Source organism: Oncorhynchus tshawytscha, linkage group LG20, assembly GCF_018296145.1.
Source record: "Oncorhynchus tshawytscha isolate Ot180627B linkage group LG20, Otsh_v2.0, whole genome shotgun sequence".
Lineage (NCBI taxonomy): Eukaryota > Metazoa > Chordata > Actinopteri > Salmoniformes > Salmonidae > Oncorhynchus > Oncorhynchus tshawytscha.
The window spans coordinates 840,319-862,156 of NC_056448.1; the positions used below are offsets into that span (position 1 = coordinate 840,319).

Genomic DNA, 21,838 nt, shown 5'->3' on the forward strand with positions numbered 1-21,838 from the left:
AAAACAAACATACAGTCAATAATACAGTATAAACAAGTCTATATACGATGTGAGCAAATGAGGTGAGAAGGGAGGTAAAGGCAAAAAAGGCCATGGTGAGAAAGTAAATACAATATAGCAAGTAAAACACTGGAATGGTAGTTTTGCAATGGAAGAATGTGCAAAGTAGAAATAAAAATAATGGGGTGCAAAGGAGCAAAATAAATAAATAAATAAAATACAGTTGGGAAAGAGGTAGTTGTTTGGGCTAAATTATAGGTGGGCTATGTACAGGTGCAGTAATCTGTGAGCTGCTCTGACAGTTGGTGTTTAAAGCTAGTGAGGGAGATAAGTGTTTCCAGTTTCAGAGAGTTTTGTAGTTCGTTCCAGTCATTGGCAGCAGAGAACTGGAAGGAGGGGCGGCCAAAGAAAGAATTGGTTTTGGGGGTGACTAGAGAGATATACCTGCTGGAGCGTGTGCTACAGGTGGGAGATGCTATGGTGACCAGCGAGCTGAAATAAGGGGGGACTTTACCTAGCAGGGTCTTGTAGATGACATGGAGCCAGTGGGTTTGTCGACGAGTATGAAGCGAGGGCCAGCCAACGAGAGCGTACAGGTCGCAATGGTGGGTAGTATATGGGGCTTTGGTGACAAAACGGATTGCACTGTGATAGACTGCATCCAATTAGTTGAGTAGGGTATTGGAGGCTATTTTGTAAATGACATCGCCAAAGTCGAGGATTGGTAGGATGGTCAGTTTTACAAGGGTATGTTTGGCAGCATGAGTGAAGGATGCTTTGTTGCAAAATAGGAAGCGAATTCTAGATTTAACTTTGGATTGGAGATGTTTGATATGGGTCTGGAAGGGGAGTTTACAGCCCTGCCTTTCTAAAATCAATGAAAGTTAACAAACAGATCACCAAACATTTCCAAGCTGGCCATGGGTGCACCTCAGCCACACTCAGCCACACTCCTAAACGATATCATAACCACCATCAATAAAAGACAGTACTGTGCAGCCGTCTTCATCGACCTGACCAAGGATTTCGACTCTGTCAATCACCTCATTCCTATTGCCAGACTCAATAGCCTTGGTTTCTCAAATGACTGCCTCGCCTGGTTCACCAACTACTTCTCAGACAGCGTTCAGTGTGTCAAATCGGAGGGTCTGTTGTCCGGACCTCTGGCAGTCTACGGAGGTGACACAGGGTTAAATTCTCGAGCAGACTCTTTCCTCTGTATATATCAATGACGTCGCTCTTGCTGCTGTTAATTCTCTGATCCACCTCTACACAGACACCGTTCTGTATACATCTGGACCTTCTTTGGACACTGTTAACATGCTTCAATGCCATACAACACTCCTTCCGTGACCTCCAACTGCTTATAATTGCTAGTAAAACTAAAGGCATGCTTCAAACGACTGTTCCCGCACCCACCTGCCCGACTAGTATCACTACTCTGGACAGTTCTGACTTATATGTGGACAACTACAAATACCTAGGTGTCTAGTTAGACTGTAAACTCTCCCGCCAGACTTAAGCATCTCCAATTCAAAATTGAATCGGCTTCCTATTTTGCAACAAAGCTGACTATTCTACTGATCCTTGAATTCGGAGATGTTTTACAAAATAGCCTCCTACACTCTACTCAGCAAACTGGATGTAGTCCATCACAGTGCCATCCGTTTTGTCACCAAAGCCCCATATACTACCCACCACTGGCACCAGGTCATCTATAAGTCTTTGCTAGGTAAATCCCCACCTTCGAAGCACACTGGTCACCATAGCAACACTCACCCGTAGCACACGCTCCAGCAGGTATATTTCACTGTTCATTGCCAAAGCAAACACTTCCTTTGGCCGTCTTTCCTTACAGTTATCTGCAGCCAATGACTGGAATGAATTGCAAAAATCACTGAAGCCTTATCTATCCCTCTCTAACTTTATGCATCAGCTGTCAGTGTAGCTTACCGATCACTGAACCTGTACACAGCACATCTGTAAATAGCCCATCCAACTCCCTCTTCCCCATACTGTCATTTAATTTGTATTTTTTTGCTCCTTTGCACTCCAGTATCTCCAGTATCTCTACTTGCACATCATCATTTGCACATCTATCACTCCAGTGTTAATGTTAAATTGTAATTATTTCCCCTCTATAGCCTACCTCCCTACATTTGCGCACACTGTACATATATTTTTCTATTGTGTTATTGACTGTACGTTTGTTTATGTGTAACTCCGTGTTGTTGTTTTTGTTGCACTGCGTTGCTTTAACATGGCCAGGTCGCAGTTGTAAATAAGAACTTGTTCTCAACTGGCCTACCTGGTTGAATAAAGGTGATTTTTTAAAGTATCCAAACTACATGATCCCATCGAGAGAAAGGTGACCAAATAAGCCTTTTCTTATTATGTCCAAAAACCCCACATGTAGCACATCTCTGACGTGTTCAACCTAGAGTAACCCTTCTATTAGCAAAGGAAATAGCAAAGAGAGAAGCTTATAATGATGTAGACAAATGTGTGACTGCGGACCTTTGCACCAAACCTCTCAAAGGAGTTCTCAGCTAGAGAGCAGGTCTGGCTACAATATTGTAGAATCCTGCTGGAACTAGAACACTGACTCACTGAAACAAGTCATGTTCAGTGGTCACAAAACCTTTTGAAATTCTGAACTAGGAGATGCTGAATGTGAATTTGTCCAACAAGAATGCTCACTTTTGTTTCCCACCGCAAAACGCAAAACGCTACTGAATACAAATAAGGATTTGAGGACCGAATGACAGAGAAAGAGGTCTGAGTGTTCAATAAGCTAACATTAGCTAAACACAGCTCTGAGCTATGTCTATCATTGCCAGCAGCTTCCATGACACTATATACTGTATGTCCTGTTAGTGTTGTCGGTATCAGTCTCTGGAGACCATAGATTTCTTAAGCCTGTGTGTTAGGTCTTAACACAGCGTCTGCTGTGGCTGACATCAACGCATTTCATAACAGTTCATATAAATAATGATCTATAAAGTATGTTGAGACAACTTTACCGGCCTACCCATCTTGCCCCTCTTCCCTGGTTCCCCAAGAATGCCCTGAAAATAGAACGAGAGAGAGAGAGAGAGAGAGAGAATAATAAGTTCAGAGCAACATTGTACTCTCTGGGAATAATTCTACTAACTACACTGATGTAATAATGTCAAACCATCACAGACTGTAAGCTACTTGTTGTTGGTATTTTGTTTAGCTACTCTGTGTAAATACTGCTTGATGTATATATGTATATATAAATACTGCTTGATGTATACTTTTATTGCTCCTACATTGCTCTGTACAAACCTACAGCTGTGCCAGCTAATTGGAGCTATTTTATCATGCTCTGTCCCATATAGGTGTCTTCCTTGAAGATTAGGAGGAAGTTAGAGAGGACAGACAGACACAGTGATCAACAAAGATTAGCCTGCTACAGTATGGTGGAGCTGCATAGTGGAAAGTCCATTACAGGTTCACCCATGACGTAACCCCTGGTGCATGCGATAAGTAGGGTAATGGTCTGGTGTTTTTGGAGGCTGAGCTTTAGGAAGGCCTTGATTAGTTTAGCCAGTTCAAAGGCTCAATAAGGGGGGTCACAATGAGTCATCACCAACACTCCCACACTGTCTTACTCAATGCAGCCTGATAGCATGCTGGAGGCAGTTCCCACATTTAAATCAAAACAAGAAACTGTCTCTTATGGAAACAGAGGGAGGGAAGATCAGAGTCACCACTGGGACAGGTAGTCAGAGTTGCCTCCATTCTTGTTCACAGTGTGTGGTGAGGTCAGGAATAAGTCCTTGCCCTAATCATTACAGACGTAGTGAGTATTTTGATGTGTGTAGCGGTAAGGTAAAAAAAAGACAAACATACTCTTTTGCCATCAGCACCAGGTAGGCCAAAAAGGCCCGCGATTCCAATGAAGCCCTAGAGAGAGAGAGAGGTAGAGGAATACCATTTTCAATGACTGCGAAGTAGATCTATTATAGCTTGAGAGTTGAGGAGTCCAGTGCTGGGGGTCTGAAGGTTCCAGGGTTGATGGATCAGGTCTCCATGAAGAACTAAGCCATGAGGCAAGTGTATATGCCCATGGACTGCATGGTGCTGGCTTCCACGATGTAGTCCAAGGGCACATACCCTCACGCCAGGGATCTCTGAAGATGACACCAATCTGGCCTGTTGATAGCGGTTTAACGCAACGCAACAAAACAGAACAAGACCAGGAACAACAGCAGCAATACCAGTAGCAATGTTTTCTATAAGACAGTGGAGTGCTGATACTGGTTAAGTTACAGCTGATGGGTTAAGGTTGAAGGTTCATAGGGCATAGGGAACAGACTACATAGATCAGGAGTTGATTGAGATGTAGCATTTTTAGATGTGCTCTATTTTAACAAACCTAATGGAATGGTATGTCTTAGCGCTAGCGTTATAGGTTCAGTGGGGTGTCAGTAATATTTGAGCTATTTTCACCACTGGTATTGGGGGGGCAGTAGCTGGCACAAATTATTCTGAGAAATAAACAAGTTGTGGGTGTGTTGAGGCTTGCCCCTCACTGTCCAACCAGAACATGCTCCATGTCTAAATATTTTGTTGCTTCAAGTTGTGTATTACAATTTGAATTTGAGTCTATTATAGCATAGTTTGTTAAATAGCCTGCCCCATATCTGATAAACATGTTGAAAATGTTTGCAGTCTACATTGTTCTAATGGCATTGCTTCAATATGGAAATATATTGTTAAACATAGGCCATAGCATTCACACTGATATAGGGGCTAGGCCTACTGTAAATTGCAGTCTGGACATGGAGATGCCAAACATCAATAAGCAAGATTCAATTCACTAGGCTATTGATAAGCCAGTGTATAATTCACTAGGCTATTGATAAGCCAGTGTATAATTCACTAGGCTATTGATAAGCCAGTGTATAATTCACTAGGCTATTGATAAGCCAGTGTATAATTCACTAGGCTATTGATAAGCCAGTGTATAATTCACTAGGCTATTGATAAGCCAGTGTATAATTCACTAGGCTATTGATAAGCCAGTGTATAATTCACTAGGCTATTGATAAGCCAGTGTATAATTCACTAGGCTATTGATAAGCCAGTGTATAATTCACTAGGCTATTGATAAGCCAGTGTATAATTCACTAGGCTATTGATAAGCCAGTGTATAATTCACTAGGCTATTGATAAGCCAGTGTATAATTCACTAGGCTATTGATAAGCCAGTGTATAATTCACTAGGCTATTGATAAGCCAGTGTATAATTCACTAGGCTATTGATAAGCCAGTGTATAATTCACTAGGCTATTGATAAGCCAGTGTATAATTCACTAGGCTATTGATAAGCCAGTGTATAATTCACTAGGCTATTGATAAGCCAGTGTATAATTCACTAGGCTATTGATAAGCCAGTGTATAATTCACTAGGCTATTGATAAGCCAGTGTATAATTCACTAGGCTATTGATAAGCCAGTGTATAATTCACTAGGCTATTGATAAGCCAGTATATAATTCTAATACAAATTTAACAACCACTTGTTTTATATAGACTATGTCTAAATACAGTTACCAGAATTTCTCCCCATGGGTGTATAATACAGACAAGGCAACTTAACTTTGGAATGTGTGTCAAATCCTCCATAGACTTTCACAGGAGCTGGATAAAGATTGAATATAAAGAGAAAGGGGGAATGTCCACTCACCGTTATACTGTCCGCAAATGTAATGTTTTCTAAACATCATGGAACCAACCATATTTGTACTTCTCCAGAAATAGATTAAATTGCATTTCATTTGGGCCATGTACATTCTCACCATAAAAAGATAGTGAAGGATACAGTATAAACTGTACATATGAGATGAGTAATGCAAGATAGGTAAACATTCTTAAAGTGGCATTATTTAAGTGACTAGTGATCCATTTATTAAAGTGGCCAATGATATCAAGTCTGTAGGTAGGCAGTCACCTCTCTGTGCTAGTGGTGGCTGCTTAACAATCTGATGGCCTTGAGATAGAAGCTGTTTTGCAATCTCTCTATCCCACATTTGATGCACCTGTACTGACCTCGCCTTCTGAATGGAAGCGGGGTGAACAGGTAGTGGTGGTTATTGTCCTTGATCTTTTTGGCCTTCCTGTGACATTGGGTGCTGTAGGTGTCCTGGAGGGCAGGTAGTTTGCCCCGGTGATGCGTTGTGCAGACCGCACCACCCTCTGGAGAGTCCTCCGTTTGAGGGCAGTAACTGAGGAGAGTTATTTTGGGAGATAATACGGTCGGCATTTGGTTGTGAGGAATAATTCTAGGTCATGTGAACAAAAGGACTTGAGTTCTTGTGTGTTGTTACAATTACACCACGAGTGGTTAATCATGAAACATACACCCCCGCCCTTCTTTTTTACAAGAGAGATGTTTTTTCCTTTCGGCGCGATGCACTGAACATCTCGTTGGATGTACGGACTCTGACAGCATGTCCCCAGCTAGCCATGTCTCCGTGTAACAGAGTATGTTACAATCCCGGATATCTCTTTGGAAAGCAACTCTTGCCCTAATTGTTCACTTTGTTATTGGACATTAGAGTAAAATACTCGGAAGTGGTGGGTGGTGTGCGCACATCCAAAGTCTCACTAGAAGACCGCCCGGCACCTTCTCCGACGGCGTTGTTTCTGGTTGGCCTCTGGAATCAGTTCAAATGCCCTGGGAGATGCAGGCAAAGGATAAGCTTTGGGAATGTCGTATTTCTGGTCGTAGTGCTGGTAAGTTGACGTCTCTCTGAAATCCAATAGTTCTTCCCGGCTGTATGTAATAACACTAACAATGCAAGAAAAAATACTGCACAGTTTCCTAAGGACTTGAAGCGAAGCTGCCATCTCTATCAGCACCATCTTGTCTCTGATTAAGCTACTGTGTGCCTCCGCTGGCAAAATTGATGCCATAACCAATTGAGTTACAGCTAAAAACAGCTTTCGGTGAGTCTTAAATATCACCAGTTACGCTGCTTGAAATTGGCACACAGGATTTACAGGACACACCACAAATACATCACCATTCCCACCTCAGCCCAAGCAAGCTGATATAACAGAGGAGCGCTGGCTTTTACAAGTCAAATTTACCAAAGAGGGTGCATTAACGCTAGGCAAAAATAGAGTCCTATAGCTGGTAGTTTGTAGATTATGGTTATAGTTGAGTGATAGTGGTGGTTAGTCGTAGTGAGTTGGTTAGTTGTAGCTAGGGGATCAGGGGCTGGTTTTGAGGCACAGTAGCAGACAGGGTAGATGTAGATCAGAGATACAGGGTGGTTAGATGTAATTGATGGGGTAGCTATAGTATACTATAGGTAGGTAAGTACTTGAAGGTAAATATGGGATAAGGGGTAGATGTGTGAACCAGGGGTTGGGAGGGAGTTGGTTGATGCATAGCTTATGGTTGTAGGTAGGGGATAGATACGGTGGTAGTTATAGGTAGGTAGGGAATGGATGTAGATAGTACAGGGGGATGGTTGTGTGGTAGATCAGGGGATGAGGGTTGCTGATGGAGAGAAGGAGAGGATGGAAGGCCTCTTTACTACTGTAAACAGGAAATTCCAGCCGGTGGGGGCAGGGTCAGTTTTGGAACAGCCATGGGAGCTGATAAAGGGTCTTTAATGAAGCACAACATAACATCACATCACTGAGTGTGTGTGTGTGTGAGTGTGGTGGCTGTATACAGTTAGACAACTGTTTATGTGGAAAAGGCAGAAGTACAGTACGTGTGTGTGTGTGGGGGGGTTATAGCAGACAAAACCAATAACTTTGATTAAACAACTCTTGGCAAGCGAGTGTGTTTTGCTGGAGACTGGAGCCACTATCCACTGTAAACAGAGAGTAGCAAAATCTGTGTCAAGCCGGATGCATAGAGGTCAAGGTCAGATCAGCCGAAACATAGAAGACAGAGACGTTTTGCCCTTGAAAACCAAAAACATACAGTAAACATAAGAACATCAGCCTCTTTCCATAATTGATCAAATCACGACCCGTAGGCATGACAACAGCATTCAGTGTGGTGTTTATGGGTATGACTCAAATGTCTAGGCTATAGCACTGCTAAAGAAAGTCAGGCTCCACTGGAAAATAATTGGGGTAGAGGGAATTAAGGGTACACCTACCCGAGTGCCTTTTGGCCCAAAGGCTCCTATGGGACCTGGCAAACCCTAAGACAAAGACAGAGAAAAAGTAGTTGAACGGTTAAACACAAATAGTGGTAAGATAAAAACCAACCAATTATCACAGTGACACGGTGTGTGTGTGTGTGTGTGTGTGTGTGCATTCGTGCGTCTGTGTGCAATTTTTTGAGTCTGTTAATTGTGAATTTATGAGTCGGTGTGGGGAGAGACAGGACTTCCTCTAGTGTAGCAGTTTCTAGAAACACAGTAACCCATTCTAGGAGTAGATACCAGGAAAGCAGCTGTGACTGAAACTTGGGTTTGAAGTATGTAGTTAAGAGTCTCTTAATTTATTGTCAAAACATTTATTCTTAGGAAGATGTACTCTTCAATGGACTCTTTGTAGCATGATTTTCATGACAACAACTCTTGTCCTGCACTTGGTGTAGATGTGCAGAATTGTGATACGCATAATTATGCTTCATAGCTCTAGTACATTCACTCTCCCCTACACAGGTACAACCTGTTAACACTTAATCCTCCTTAATCCACCAGTGAAGAGCTGGTCTGAACCCTCTAACCCTACTCTAGATGAGCATAACCTCCTGACCCCTGACCCTCCTCTACTAGTCAAATCTGACCCCTAGCCCTACTGTACCAGACAAGCCTGACCCCACTGTACCAGTCAAGCCTGACCCCACTGTACCAGTCAAGCCTGACCCCACTATAACAGTCACATCACACCAGAGGATTTACTGCACCTGCCTGCCAGGATAACCTTTGGCACCTGGGCTTCCATCTGGACCTCGCTCCCCCTGTGGGAAAGGAGGAAGGTGGGGTTAAAGGCAGATAGAAAAGATTGATCAAAATTACAGTAAGCCAGTGACAGACAGCGCCTTGTGCAGAGTAATAGGTAGTGTAACGGTCAAACTAAACCAAAGCTGCCATGACACCGTAACGGCTCAATAACGTGAGTCACATGATCTATGAGACATGCTATACCGAAAGTAAAAGCAATAGGTCTGCGAAGCGAGAATCGCTTGAAGCAGAGTAGTTTTACACTGAGTCTATTTTCCTTGTCAGCGACAGCATTGCAGAGATGTAGTCATAGAAATATTAATCAATACATAAATTAACAAACAATCCTAATAATCTTCATAACACATTGAAAGTGTGTTCGGTATCACATTTTATGCTTTTTTTTAAATCCAATTTAAGTTGATGCAATTGTTGATACAACCACCAAGTCATTTTAACATGCAAATGTGTATGATAAATGGTCTAGCAATGTATGAATGCATATCAACTAGATTGTGTTTTGGAATTATACAGTGCATCCATAAAATATTCAGACCCCCTGACTTAAACAGGTTTTCAGAAATGTTTGCAAATGTATAAAATAAAAAAAACTGAAATATCATATTTGCATAAAAATTCAGAACCTTTACTCTGTACTTTGTTGAAGTACCTTTGGCAGCGATTACAGCCTTGAGTTTTCTTGGGTATGGCGCTACAAGCTTGGCACACCTGTATTTGGGGAGTTTCTCCCATTCTTCTCTGCAGATCCTCTCAAGCTCTGTGGTCAATTCCTTCAACCTCAAAGCTTGGTTTTTGCTATGGCATGCATTGTCAACTGACCTTATATAGACATGTGTTTGCCTTTCCAAATCAACTCCAATCAAGTTGTAGAAACATCTCAAGGATGATCAATGGAAACGGGATGCACCTGAGCTCGATTTTGACTCTCATAAGTCTGGCTGCACAACCGATTGGCAAACAAACGTATTGCAAATTGGGAAATCAAGACTAAACTGCATACAAATAAGAATGAACTATTAAACAAAGATAAATGATATCAACAATGATAGTAAAAAGTTTGAGCACTTTAAATTCAATTTTGGGAAAAAAGGCAAACTTAGTTCCATCATTCATTGAATCAGATGGCTTATGCATCACAAAACCAACTGATATTGCTAACTACTTTAATGATTTTCTAATTTGTAAGATTAGATAATTTAAGCATGACATGCCAGCAACAATTGCTGATACTACACATCCAATTATATCTGACTAAATTATGAAAGAAAAGCATTGTAATTTTAAATTCTGTAAAAGGATATACTTCATATTTTTTCTCTGTCAACAATGACATGACATGCCACCGGGGTCTGACATCTTGGATGGAACAGCGATTATGCCACTCATATTTTCCATACTTTCCCAGTTTAAGCCTAATTGAAAGTGTATTCGGGGGAAGCAAAAGTCATTCCTCTCCCTAAGAATAGTAAAGCCCCCTTCAATGGCTCAAATAGCCAACCAATCAGCCTGTTACCAATCATTAGTAAACTGTAAGAAAAAAATGGGTTTAACCAGATACAATGCTATTTTACATTAAACAAACTGACAACAAACTTTCAGCATGCTTATAGGGAAGGACATTCAACAAGCACAGCACTTCAATAAATTATGATTGGCTGAGAGAAATTGATTATAAAAAGATTGTGGGGCCTGTTTTGTTAGACTTCAGTGTGGCTTTTGACATTATTGATCATAGTCTGCTGCTGGAAAAACATACATGTTATGGCTTTACAACCCCTGCTATATTGTGGATAAAGAGTTACCTGTCTAACAGAAACACAGAGGGTGTTCTTTAATGGAAGCCTCGCCAACATAATCCAGGTAGCATCAGGAATTCCCCAGGGCAGCTGTCTAGGCCCATTCATTTTTTCAATATTTACTAACAACATACCACTTGCTTTGAGTAAAGCTAGTGTGTATGTACGCGGATGACTCAACACTACACGTATCAGCAAGTACAGCAACTGAAATGACTGCAACACATAAGGTAGAGTAGTGATTTATTATGGACTTCTCCCCATCTTAGCAACTGTTGTATCAATATGTTTTGACCATGACAGTTTATTTAGGACTAACTTATTCCTTGCCACCCACTCTGAAACAAACTGCTGCTCTTTGTTAAGAGCACTATCAATAAGGCAGGATCTACAGGCCCAAGTTTTGTCACACCTGGACTAATGTTCAGTCATGGGGTCAGGTGCCACAAAAAGGAAAATTGTGACTCACCACCTGGATTCGGTCTTATGTAGCAACATATTAATTTCTGTTTTTTACATTCGATAAAAGTAGAGACAGTGCTACAAAATGGTATATCATACACTGCATTTGAAGAAACAATGGGAAAGTAATTCTGCTTTGAATGTTGAGCAAATTGTAAACTAACTTTGGAGAAAACCGTATTTCAATGTTTTGTTACTACTATTGGAGAGCCCTTCTTTGTCTACACCCATTCAGCATTGTTAACACCCTCTTAAGCCTTAGCCCCACCCATCTATTTAATGGTTGATCCAACCATTCTGTTCAAACTTTCCAGCTATTTCCAGACATCTAAGAGAGAGAGAGAGAGAACAGCTCACTGAACATTACTCGCTCTGTCGATTTATCTGTGGTTTCGCATTCAGAGTGCACACTGGACGCTCCAGCCAATAAGTAAGGTTGTTCCAAAAGCTCTGACCTTACAACTGGTGCAGTGATCTGTGAGCTGCTCTGACAGCTGGTACTTAAAGTTAGTTTGGGAGATATGAGTCTCCAGCTTTAGTGATCTTTGCAGTTTGTTCCAGTAATTGGCAGCAGAGAACTGGAAGGAAAGGCGGTCAAAAAAGGAATTGGTTTTGGGGGTGACCAGTGAAATATACCTGCTGGAGCGCGTACTACGGGTGGGTGCTTCTATGGTGACCAGTGAGCTGAGATAAGGTGGGGTTTTACCCAGCAAAGTCTTATAGATGACCTGGAGCCAGTGGGTTTGGTGATGAATATGAAGCAATGGCCAGCCAACGAGAGCGTACAGGTCGCAGTGGTGGGTAGTATATGGGGTTTTGGTGACAAAATGGATGGAATTGTGATAGACTGCATTCAATTTGCTGAGTAGAGTGTTGGAGGCTATTTTGTAAATGATATCGCCGAAGTCAAGGATCAGTAGGATAGTCAGTTTTACGAGGGCATGAGTGAAGGATGCTTTGTTGCGAAATAGGAAGCCGATTCTAGATTTAATTTTGGAGTGGCGATGCTTAATGTGAGTCTGGAAGGAGAGTTTAAAGTCTAACCAGACACCTAGGTATTTGTAGTTGTCCACATATTCTAAGTCAGAACCGTCCAGAGTAGTGATGGTGGGCAGGTGCAGGCAGCGATCGGTTGAAGAATATGCATGAATTTTACTTGCAGTTGCAGGCCATGGAAGGGTAGTTGTATGGCATTGAATCTCGTCTGGAGGTTAGCTAATATATAGAAGAGCCAGAGGTATACAGAATGGTGTTGTAGAGGTGGATCAGAGAAACACCAGCAGCAAGAGCGACATCATTGATGTATACAGAGAAAAGAGTCGGCCCGAGAGACTGCCAGAGGTCCGGACAACAGACCCTCCGATTTGACACACTGAACTTTGTAGGAGAAGCAGTTGGTGAACCAGGCGGTGCAGTCCTTTGAGAAACCAAGGCTTTTGATTCTGCCGATAAGAATGTGGTGATTGACAGAGTCGAAAGCCTTGGCCGGGTCGATGAATACAGCTGCACAGTATTGTCTCTTGTCGATGGTGGTTATGATATCGTTTAGAACCTTGAGAGTGGCTGAGGTGCACCCATGACCAGCTCGGAAACCAGATTGCACAGCGGAGAAGTTACTGTGGGATTCGAAATGGTCGGTAATCTGTTTGTTAACTTCAGGAAGGCAGGGTAGGATAGATATAGATATAGGTCTGTAGCAGTTTGGGTCTACAGTGTCTCCCCCTTTGAAGAGGGAGATGGCCGCGGCAGCTTTCCAATATTTGGGGATCTCAGATGATACAAAAGAGAGGTTGAACAGGTTAGTAATGAGGGTTGCAAGAATTTTGGCGGATCATTTTAGAAAGAGAGGGTCCAGATTGTCTAGCCCTGCTGATTTGTAGGGGTCCAGATTTTGCAGCTCTTCCAGAACATCAGCTATCTGGATTTGGGTGAAGGAGAAATGGGGGAGGCTTGGGCAAGTTGCTGTGGGGGGTGCAGGACTGTTGACCAGGGTAGGGGTGGCCAGGTGGAAAGCATGGCCAGCCGTAGAAAAATACTTTAAAATGCTCAATTATCGCGGATTTATTGGTGGTGACAGTGTTTTCTAGCCTCAGTGCAGTGGGCAGCTGGGAGGAGGTGCTCTTATTATCCATGGACTTTACAGTGTCCCAGAACCTTTTTGAGTTTGTGCTGCAGGATGCAAATTTCTGTTTGAAAAAGCTAGCCTTTGCTTTCCTAACAGCCTGTGTATATTGATTCCTAACTTCTCTGAAACGTTGCATATCGTGGGTGCTATTTGATGCTAATGCAGTACGCCACAGGATATTTTTGCACTGGTCAAGGGCAGTCAGGTCTGGAGTGAACCAAGGGCTATATCTATTCCTGGTTCTAAACTTTTTGAATGGGGCATGCTATTTAAGATGGTGACGAAATAATAACCAGGAATTCTCTACTGATGAGGTCAATATCCTTCCAGGATACCCGGGCCAGGTCGATTAGAAAGGCCTGCTCACTGAAGTGTTTCAGGGAGCGTTTGACAGTGATGAGGGGTGGTCGTTTGACCGCAGACCCATTACGGACGCAGGCAATGAGGCAGTGATCGCTGAGATCCTGGTTGAAAACAGCAGAGATGTATTTGGAGGGTAGGTTGGTTAGGATGATATCTGAGAGTGCCTGTGTTAAAGGATTTGGGGTTGTACCTGGTAGGGTCATTGATCATTTGTGTGAGATTGAGGGCATCAAACTTAGATTGTAGGATTGCTGAGGTGTTATGCATGTCCCAGTTTAGGTCACCTAACAGCACAAGCTCTGAAGATAGAATGGGGGGGTAATCAATTCACATATGGTGTCCAGGGCAAAGCTGAGGTCAGAAGGTGGTCTATAGCAAGCGGCAACTGTGAGAGCCTTGTTTCAGGAATGGTGGATTTTTAAAAGTAGAAGCTCAAATAGTTTGGGCACAGACCTGGATAGTAAGACAGAACTCTGCAGGCTAACTCCGCCCCCTTTGGCAGTTCTATCTTGTAGGAAGATGTTATAGTTAGGAATGGACATTTCAGGGTTTTGGGGTGTCTTCCTAAGCCAGGATTTAGACACGGCTAGGACATCAGGGTTGGCAGGCTTTTACTGTTACAGAAGTCAACAAATGAGAGTGTCTGGGGAATGGAAGTGGAGCTAAGCACTGCAGGACCTGGATTAACCTCTACATCACCAGAGGAACAGAGGGGTAGGATAAGGGTACGGCTACAGGCTATAAGAACTGGTTGTCTAGTACGTTCGGAACAGAGAGTAAAAGGAGCAGGTTTCTGGGTATGGTAGAATAGATTCAGGGCATAATGGACAGACAAGGGTATGGTAGGATGTGAATACAGTGGAGGTAAACCTATGCATTGAGCGACGATGAGAGAGATATTGTCTCTAGAAACATAATTTAAACCAGGTGAGGTCACCGCATGTGTGGGAGATGGGACTAAAGGGTTAACTGAGGCGTATTGAGCAGGGCTAGAGGCTCTAAAGTGAAATAAGGCAATAATTACTAACCAAAACAGCAATGGACAAGGCATATTGATATTAGGGAGAGGCATGCGTAGCCGAGTGATCATAGGGATCATAGTAGTTCTGCGGGCCGGAGACACCGCGATTCAGACAGCTAGCGGGCCGGGGCTAGCAACAATAATAAAAATAACCTAGGCATGTCTACCTCTGCTAAGCTTCCCAGTAAAGCAAGAATAATAATCAAGCATTTCAGAGAAGTAGAAAAAATAGCCCACATTAACATAATTTGCTAGTAAAAGATGACATTCATATTCTGACAATCTCTGAAACTCACTTAGATAATCCCCTTGATGATACAGTGGTAGCAATACATGGTTATAAGATCTACAGACAAGACAGAAATGCCAAATGTGGACGTGTCGCTGTTTATATTCAGAACCACATTCCTGTAAAGCTTAGAGAGGATCCCATGTAAAATATTGTTGAAGTAATATGGCTACAGGTTCATCTGTCTCACCTAAAGCCCATTCTGGTGAGAAGCTGCTATAGACCACCAAGTGCTAACAGTAAGTATCTGGATGACATGTGTGAAATGCTTGATAATGTATGTGATATCAATAGAGAGGTATACTTGCTGGGTGATTTAAATATTGACTGGCTTTCATCAGGCTGCCCACTCAAGAGAAAGCTTCAAACTGTAACTAGTGCCTGCAACCTGGTTCAGGTTATCAATAAACGTAGCAGGGTAGTTACAAACAGTACAGGAAAAAACATCAACAACATGTATTGATCATATCTTTATTAATGCTGCAGAAATGATCTGTAAAGCAGTATTAAAATCCATAGGATTTAGTGATCACAATATAGTAGCCATATCTAGGAAAACCAGTTCCAAATGCTGAGCCTTATATTGTGTGTAAGAGGTCATACAATATGTTTTTAAGTTATTCCTATGTTGTTGTTGTAAATAATATGTGTTGGTATGTGGTGTGTCATTTTAAAAATGTATTTAACCTTTATTTAACTAAGTTAAGAACAAATTCTTATTTGCAATGATGGCCTACCAAAAGGCAAAAGGCCTCCTGCGGTGACAGGGGCTGGGAATAAAAATATATTAAATAAAAATATAGGACAAAACGCACATCACGACAAGAGAGACAACACAACACGACATAAAGAGAGACCTAAGACAACATAGCATGGCAGCAACACATGACCACACAGCATGGAAGCAACACAACATGACAACAACATGGTAGCAACACAACATGGTAGCAGCACAAAACAGGGTACAAACATTGTTGTGCACTAACAACAGCACAAAGGGCAAGAAGGTAGAGACAACAATGCAAAGAAGCCACAACTGTCAGTAAGAGTGTCCATGATTGAGTCTGAATGAAGAGATTGAGATAAAACCGTCCAGTTTGAGTGTTTGTTGCAGCTTGTTCAAGTCGCTAGCTGCAGCAAACTGAAAAGATGAGCGACCCAGGGATGTGTGTGCTTTGGGGACCTTTAACAGAATGTGACTGGCAGAACGGGTGTTGTATGTGGAGGAAGAGGGCTGCAGTAGATATCTCAGATAAGGGGGAGAGTGAGGCCTAAGAGGGTTTTATAAATAGGAAACAACCAGTGGGTCTTGCGAGAGAGATGACCAGTTTACAGAAGAGTATAGAGTGCAGTGATGTGTCCTATAAGGAGCATTGGTGGCAAATCTGATGGCCGAATTGTAAAGAACATCTAGCCGCTCGAGAGCATCCCTACCTGCCGATCTATAAATTATGTCTCCGTAATCTAGCATGGTTAATATGGTCCTCGGAATCAGGGTTAGTTTGCAGCTGGGGTGAAAAAGGAGTGATTACGATAGAGGAAACCAAGTCTAGATTTAACTTGAGCCTGCAGCTTTGATATGTGCTGAGAGAAGGACAGTGCACCGTCTAGCCATACTCCCAAGTACTTGTATAAGGTGGCTATCTCAAGCTTTAAACCCTCAGAGGTAGTAATCACACCTTTGGGGAGAGGGGCATTCTTCTTATCAGCCCACGTTACCTTTGTTTTGGAGGTATTCAGAAAAACGTTAAAGGCTGAAAAAGCTTGTTGGACACTAAGAAATCTTTGCTGTTGGGCGTTTAACACAAAATCCAGGGATGGGCCAGTTGAGTATAAGACTGTAGCATCTGCATATAAATGGAAGAGAGAGCTCCCTACTGCCTGAGCTATGTTGTTTATATAAATTGAGAAGCGCATGGGACCTAGGATCGAGCCTTGGTGTACACCCTTCGTGACAGGCAGTGGCTGAGACAGCAGATGTTCTGACTTTAGACACTGAATTCTTTGAGATAGGTAGTTAGCAAACCAGGCCAAAGACCCCTCAGAGACACCAATACTCATTAGCCAGCCCAAAATAATGGAATGGTCTACCATATCAAAAGCTTTGGCCAAGTCAATAAAAATTGCAGGACAACATTGCTTAGAATCAAGGGCAATGGTGACATCATTGAGGATGTTTAAGATTGCAGTGACACATCCATAACCTGAGCGGAAACCAGATTGCATACTATAAACATCAAGAAAGCCAGTCAGTTGATTATTGACAAGTTTTTCCAACACTTTAGATGAACAGGGCACAAAAGAAATAGGCCTATAACAGCTAGGATCAGCTTGATCTCCCCTTTAAATAAATACCTAACTGCCTTCCAAGAAATGGGAACCTCCCCAGAGAGGAGAGAGGTTAAAAAGATCACAGATAGGGTTGGGGATTTGTCACGTTCGTTTGTAGTAACGGACCAAGGCGCAGCGAATGTTGAGTTCCACATAATTTATTAATAGTGAAACTTAACAAAAAAACAATAAACGAACCGTGACTACAGAGGTGCTACATACACTTACTCAAAATACAATATCCCACAAACACAGGTGGGAACAAACACTACTTAAATATGATCCCCAATTAGAGACAACGATTACCAGCTGCCTCTAATTGGGAATCATACAAAATAACAACGTAGAAACATGAAAACTAGAACACCCACATAGAAATAATAAACTAGACTAACCCCCCAGTCACTCCCTGACCTACTCCACCTTAGAAAATAAGGACTCTCTATGGTCAGGAAGTGACAGGATTATAGGAGCAGCAACCTTAAAGAAGAAAGGGTCTAAACCATCTGACCCAGATGTTTTTTGGGGGTCCTTTAGCACCTCAGACTCAGTGACCGCCTGCAGGGGGAAACTTTGTAGTGGGGCAGGGAAAAAAAGAGGGAGGAGCGTCGGTGCTCGTCGCATTAGAAGGGGTGGGAGATGATGAAATGTTGAGTGGGCAAATAGGATTCCTGACTTAATGAATTGGTTCTTAAAGAGCTCAGCCATGTGCTTCTTGTCAGTAACAACCACATCATCAACTTTAAGGGACATGGGCAGCTGTGAGGAGGAGGGTTTATTCTTCAGGTCTTTAACCGTTTTCCAGAACTTCTTGGGGTTAGACCCACCGAGAGAGAACTGCTCCTTAAAGTAACTAACTTTGGCCTTCCAGAGAGCCTGAGTGCACTTATTTCTCATTTGCCTGAATGAGAGCCATTCAAGCATGAGTATGCGTGTGCTGAGCCTTTCGCCAATTGTAATTCTGAGGTGGAGTAACTCTGTAAAATCACGGTTGAACAAAGGGCTGAACCTTTTTTTTATTATAATATTCTTCATGGGGGTGTGTTTGTTAACAATATCACTGAAGACATCAAAAAAGAAGGTCCAAGCGTCTTCGCCAGAGTGGATCAAGCTGATTCTATACCATTTTACAGAGGCCAGGTCATAAATGAAGGCTTACTCATTTAAGTTTTTTAGCAAGTGTCTATGACAAATCAGGACAGGACGTTTCACTGAGCAACCATTACAAACACAGGCTGTAAAAGAGTGATCACTAAGGTCATTACAGAAAACACCAGACTGGTACCTATCAGGATTATTTGTGAGAATAATATCAAGGAGAGTGGCCTCTTCTGGGTATTTGGAGTCATACCTTGTGGGATTGGTAATAATCTGAGAAAGATTTTGGGAGTCCTATTGCTTTAGGACTTGGTCAGGTGGTTTAAGCATGTCCCAGTTTAGGTCTCGTAGCAGGACAAATTCAGACTAGAGGTCGACCAATTAATCAGAATGGCCGTTTAATTATGGCCGATTTCAAGTTTTCATAACAATCGGAAATCGGTATTTTTGGACACCGATTTGGCCGTTTTTTTATTTTTTACATTTATTTAATCTTTATATAACTAGGCAAGTCAGTTAAGAACACATACTTATTTTCAATCACGGCCTAGGAACGGTGGGTTAACTGCCTTGTTCAGGGGCAGAACGACAGATTTTTACCTTGTCAGCTCAGGGATTCAATCTTGCACCTTACAGTTAACTAGTCCAATGCTCTAACCACCTGCCTCTCATTGCACTCCACGAGGAGCCTGCCTGTTACGCAAATGCAGTGAGCCAAGGTAAGTTGCTAGCTAGCATTAAACTTATCTTATAAAAAACAATCAATCAATCATAATCACTAGTTAACTACACATGGTTGATGATACTACTAGTTTATCTAGCCTGTCCTGCGTTGCATATAATCGATGCGGTGCGTATTCGCGAAAAAGGACTTGCTCCAATGGGTACCTAACCATAAACATCAATGCCTTTCTTAAAATCAATACACAGAAGTATATATTTTTAAACCTGCATATTTAGCTAAAATAAATCCAGGTTAGCAGGCAATATTAACCAGGTGATATTGTGTCACTTCTCCTGCGTTCATTGCACGCAGAGTCAGTGTATATGCGACAGTTTGGGCCGCATAATTTGCCAGAATTTTACTTAATTATGACATAACATTGAAGGTTGTGCAATGTAACAGGAATATTTAGACTTATGGATGCCACCCGTTAGATAAAATACGGAACGGTTCCATATTCCACTGAAAGAATAAACGTCTCGTTTTCGAGATGATAGTTTCCAGATTCGACCATATTAATGACCTAAGGCTCATATTTCTGTGTGCTTTATATTCTAATTAAGTCTATGATTTGATAGAGCAGTCTGACTGAGCGATGGTAGGCACCAGCAGGCTCATAAGCATTCATTCAAACAGCACTTTTGTGCGTTTTGCCAGCAGCTCTTCATTGTGCTTCAAGCACTGAGCTATTTATGACTTCAAGCCTATCAACTCCTGAGATTAGGCTGGTGTAATCGATGTGAAATGGCTAGCTAGTTAGCGGGGTGCGAGCTAATAGCTTTTCAAACGTCACTCGCTCTGAGACTTGGAGTAGTTGTCGATGTGTTTCTGGTTTGAGCCCAGGGATGGAAGCTATACTATTATTCCCCTTGCTCTGCATTTTAAAAGCAATTCAATTAATGCAACAGTTGGACAATGGATGAATATACTCCAAACCTTTTGAATTTGATATTGACTAAATTATGGCACATAAAACATGTTACTGGCACGGACAAATAATGAATGGAGTTTAGGGATTTTGGTGGGAATTCAGGTATTAGATTTATTGTAAAATGACATTTTTAGGGGGGACTAATATATACATGTTCTAATGGTATCAGGTATTTGTGAAAATATTTTGTGTTAAAATAAAGTACATTTGATATGCTTAATTTGCATAAACACACTGTGTATTTGCAATATGAATAAATTATCATAAAGGGGTGGAACAGGGCTGCAAACACCAAAAACTTGCGCTGTCTAGGCTTACCTGCACTCACCACGTTCTGTTGCCTAATTCAGCAAGTGTGTCAATAGCAGTATACCATCAGATTAAAAATCAACACGATTGACTCTATATTACATTTATCTACACATACATTTTTCATTTACATTTGGGTCATTTAGCAGACGCTCTTTTCCAGAGCTCATATCCAGAGTGACTTACAGTCGTGAATGTATACATTTTCCTACTCCATTCATACTATACATTTGTCACGTGTGCTCCTTCTCCGGCCTCTAGGTCACCAGGCTGCTCATTATGGCGCACACCTGTCACCATTGTTATGCACACCTGAGCGTCATCAGACTCACTTGGACGCCATCACCTCCCTGATTACCTTCCCTAAATATGTCACTCCGTTTGGTTCCTTCCCCAGTCGTCATTGTTTCTGTTCCAGTGTCATGTATGTGTTGTTTTGTGTTTTCTTTTTTGGTATTATGTTCCGTTTATTGATTAAAACACTCACTCCCTGAACTTGCTTCCCGATTCTCAGCGCACACGTTACAACATTGTTTGCGAGTTCAGACATAATAGCACTATAAACTGAGTGTTGATTTCAGCACATTTAATTTGTAAACATTTCAACTGTATTAAATTATAACGTTTTTTTCAAATGGGCAAAAAAATCAACACACATCACAATAGTGTTACCTTCTCTTTCTTGTGATGTAATTTCCAAGACCATTAAATCCCTGATGAAGCTTTAGTGTTGTTATAGATGCAACGGAAAGACAATATATTCAATTTTGACAGGTCATTACAAACATGTCTGTGGTTGTAATGTTAAAGGGAAAAAAACGACAGGCACAAAGCAAGAGTAAGAAAGAGTCGCAATAAAGTGAAAATAATCAATCCAGTGAGATTTAAGTGACAAGTGGATTTTGCACCCCTCAAACACAGAAATAGATGAATGAAAAAGACAGATGCTGAGGTGGGAGGGGAATGCGCATTGCTACTGTTGTGTGTTCCTTGGGTTGAATCAGTATAGTGCTGCTATACAGTGATATGGTGTGAGTGGCTGTGTCTGTGTTGGATGGTGTGAGTGGCTCTGCTCTTGGAGCTGGAACAGCCCAGCCAGCCAGATCTCTCCTCACTCCAGATCTGGCTGCCTCCAGGCATGTTTGGCTCAGCCATTTACCAACTGCTGAAAAGGGGCTGGGGCTGGAACTCCTAAGAGTCGAACATGGACCAGGAATCAATCTGATTGATAGATGCTTTAGCATGCCAAATCATCATCCGTTACCATGGTCGCCATAGCACTTTTGCGATCCCATAATACAGTCCATAATTTGGGCTGTTGGACATTGACGGAGAGTAGCAGACTGAGGCGAAACATAATGGGTTGGAGTTGCTCTGGTCATGGAGATATTTTTTGCATCATGGGTCATTGATACGAG

At 42.0% G+C, this 21,838-nt stretch overlaps 1 protein-coding gene across 3 annotated transcripts in view; it reads right to left on the reverse strand.

Moving 5' to 3' along the window:
• Positions 1 to 21,838, reverse strand: part of col27a1a (collagen, type XXVII, alpha 1a) — a 221,135-nt gene that overhangs the window by 143,202 nt on the left and 56,095 nt on the right. For 2 of the 3 annotated variants that reach the window (XM_024381218.2, XM_024381217.2), the window contains 4 exons: positions 8,914 to 8,967; positions 8,156 to 8,200; positions 3,880 to 3,933; positions 3,024 to 3,068 (listed from right to left, as the gene is read on the reverse strand). In XM_024381218.2, the coding sequence (XP_024236986.1) occupies positions 3,024 to 3,068; positions 3,880 to 3,933; positions 8,156 to 8,200; positions 8,914 to 8,967 (198 nt within the window). The remainder of the gene's footprint in view (positions 1 to 3,023; positions 3,069 to 3,879; positions 3,934 to 8,155; positions 8,201 to 8,913; positions 8,968 to 21,838) is intronic. The other variant, XM_024381219.2, reaches the window with a different exon arrangement.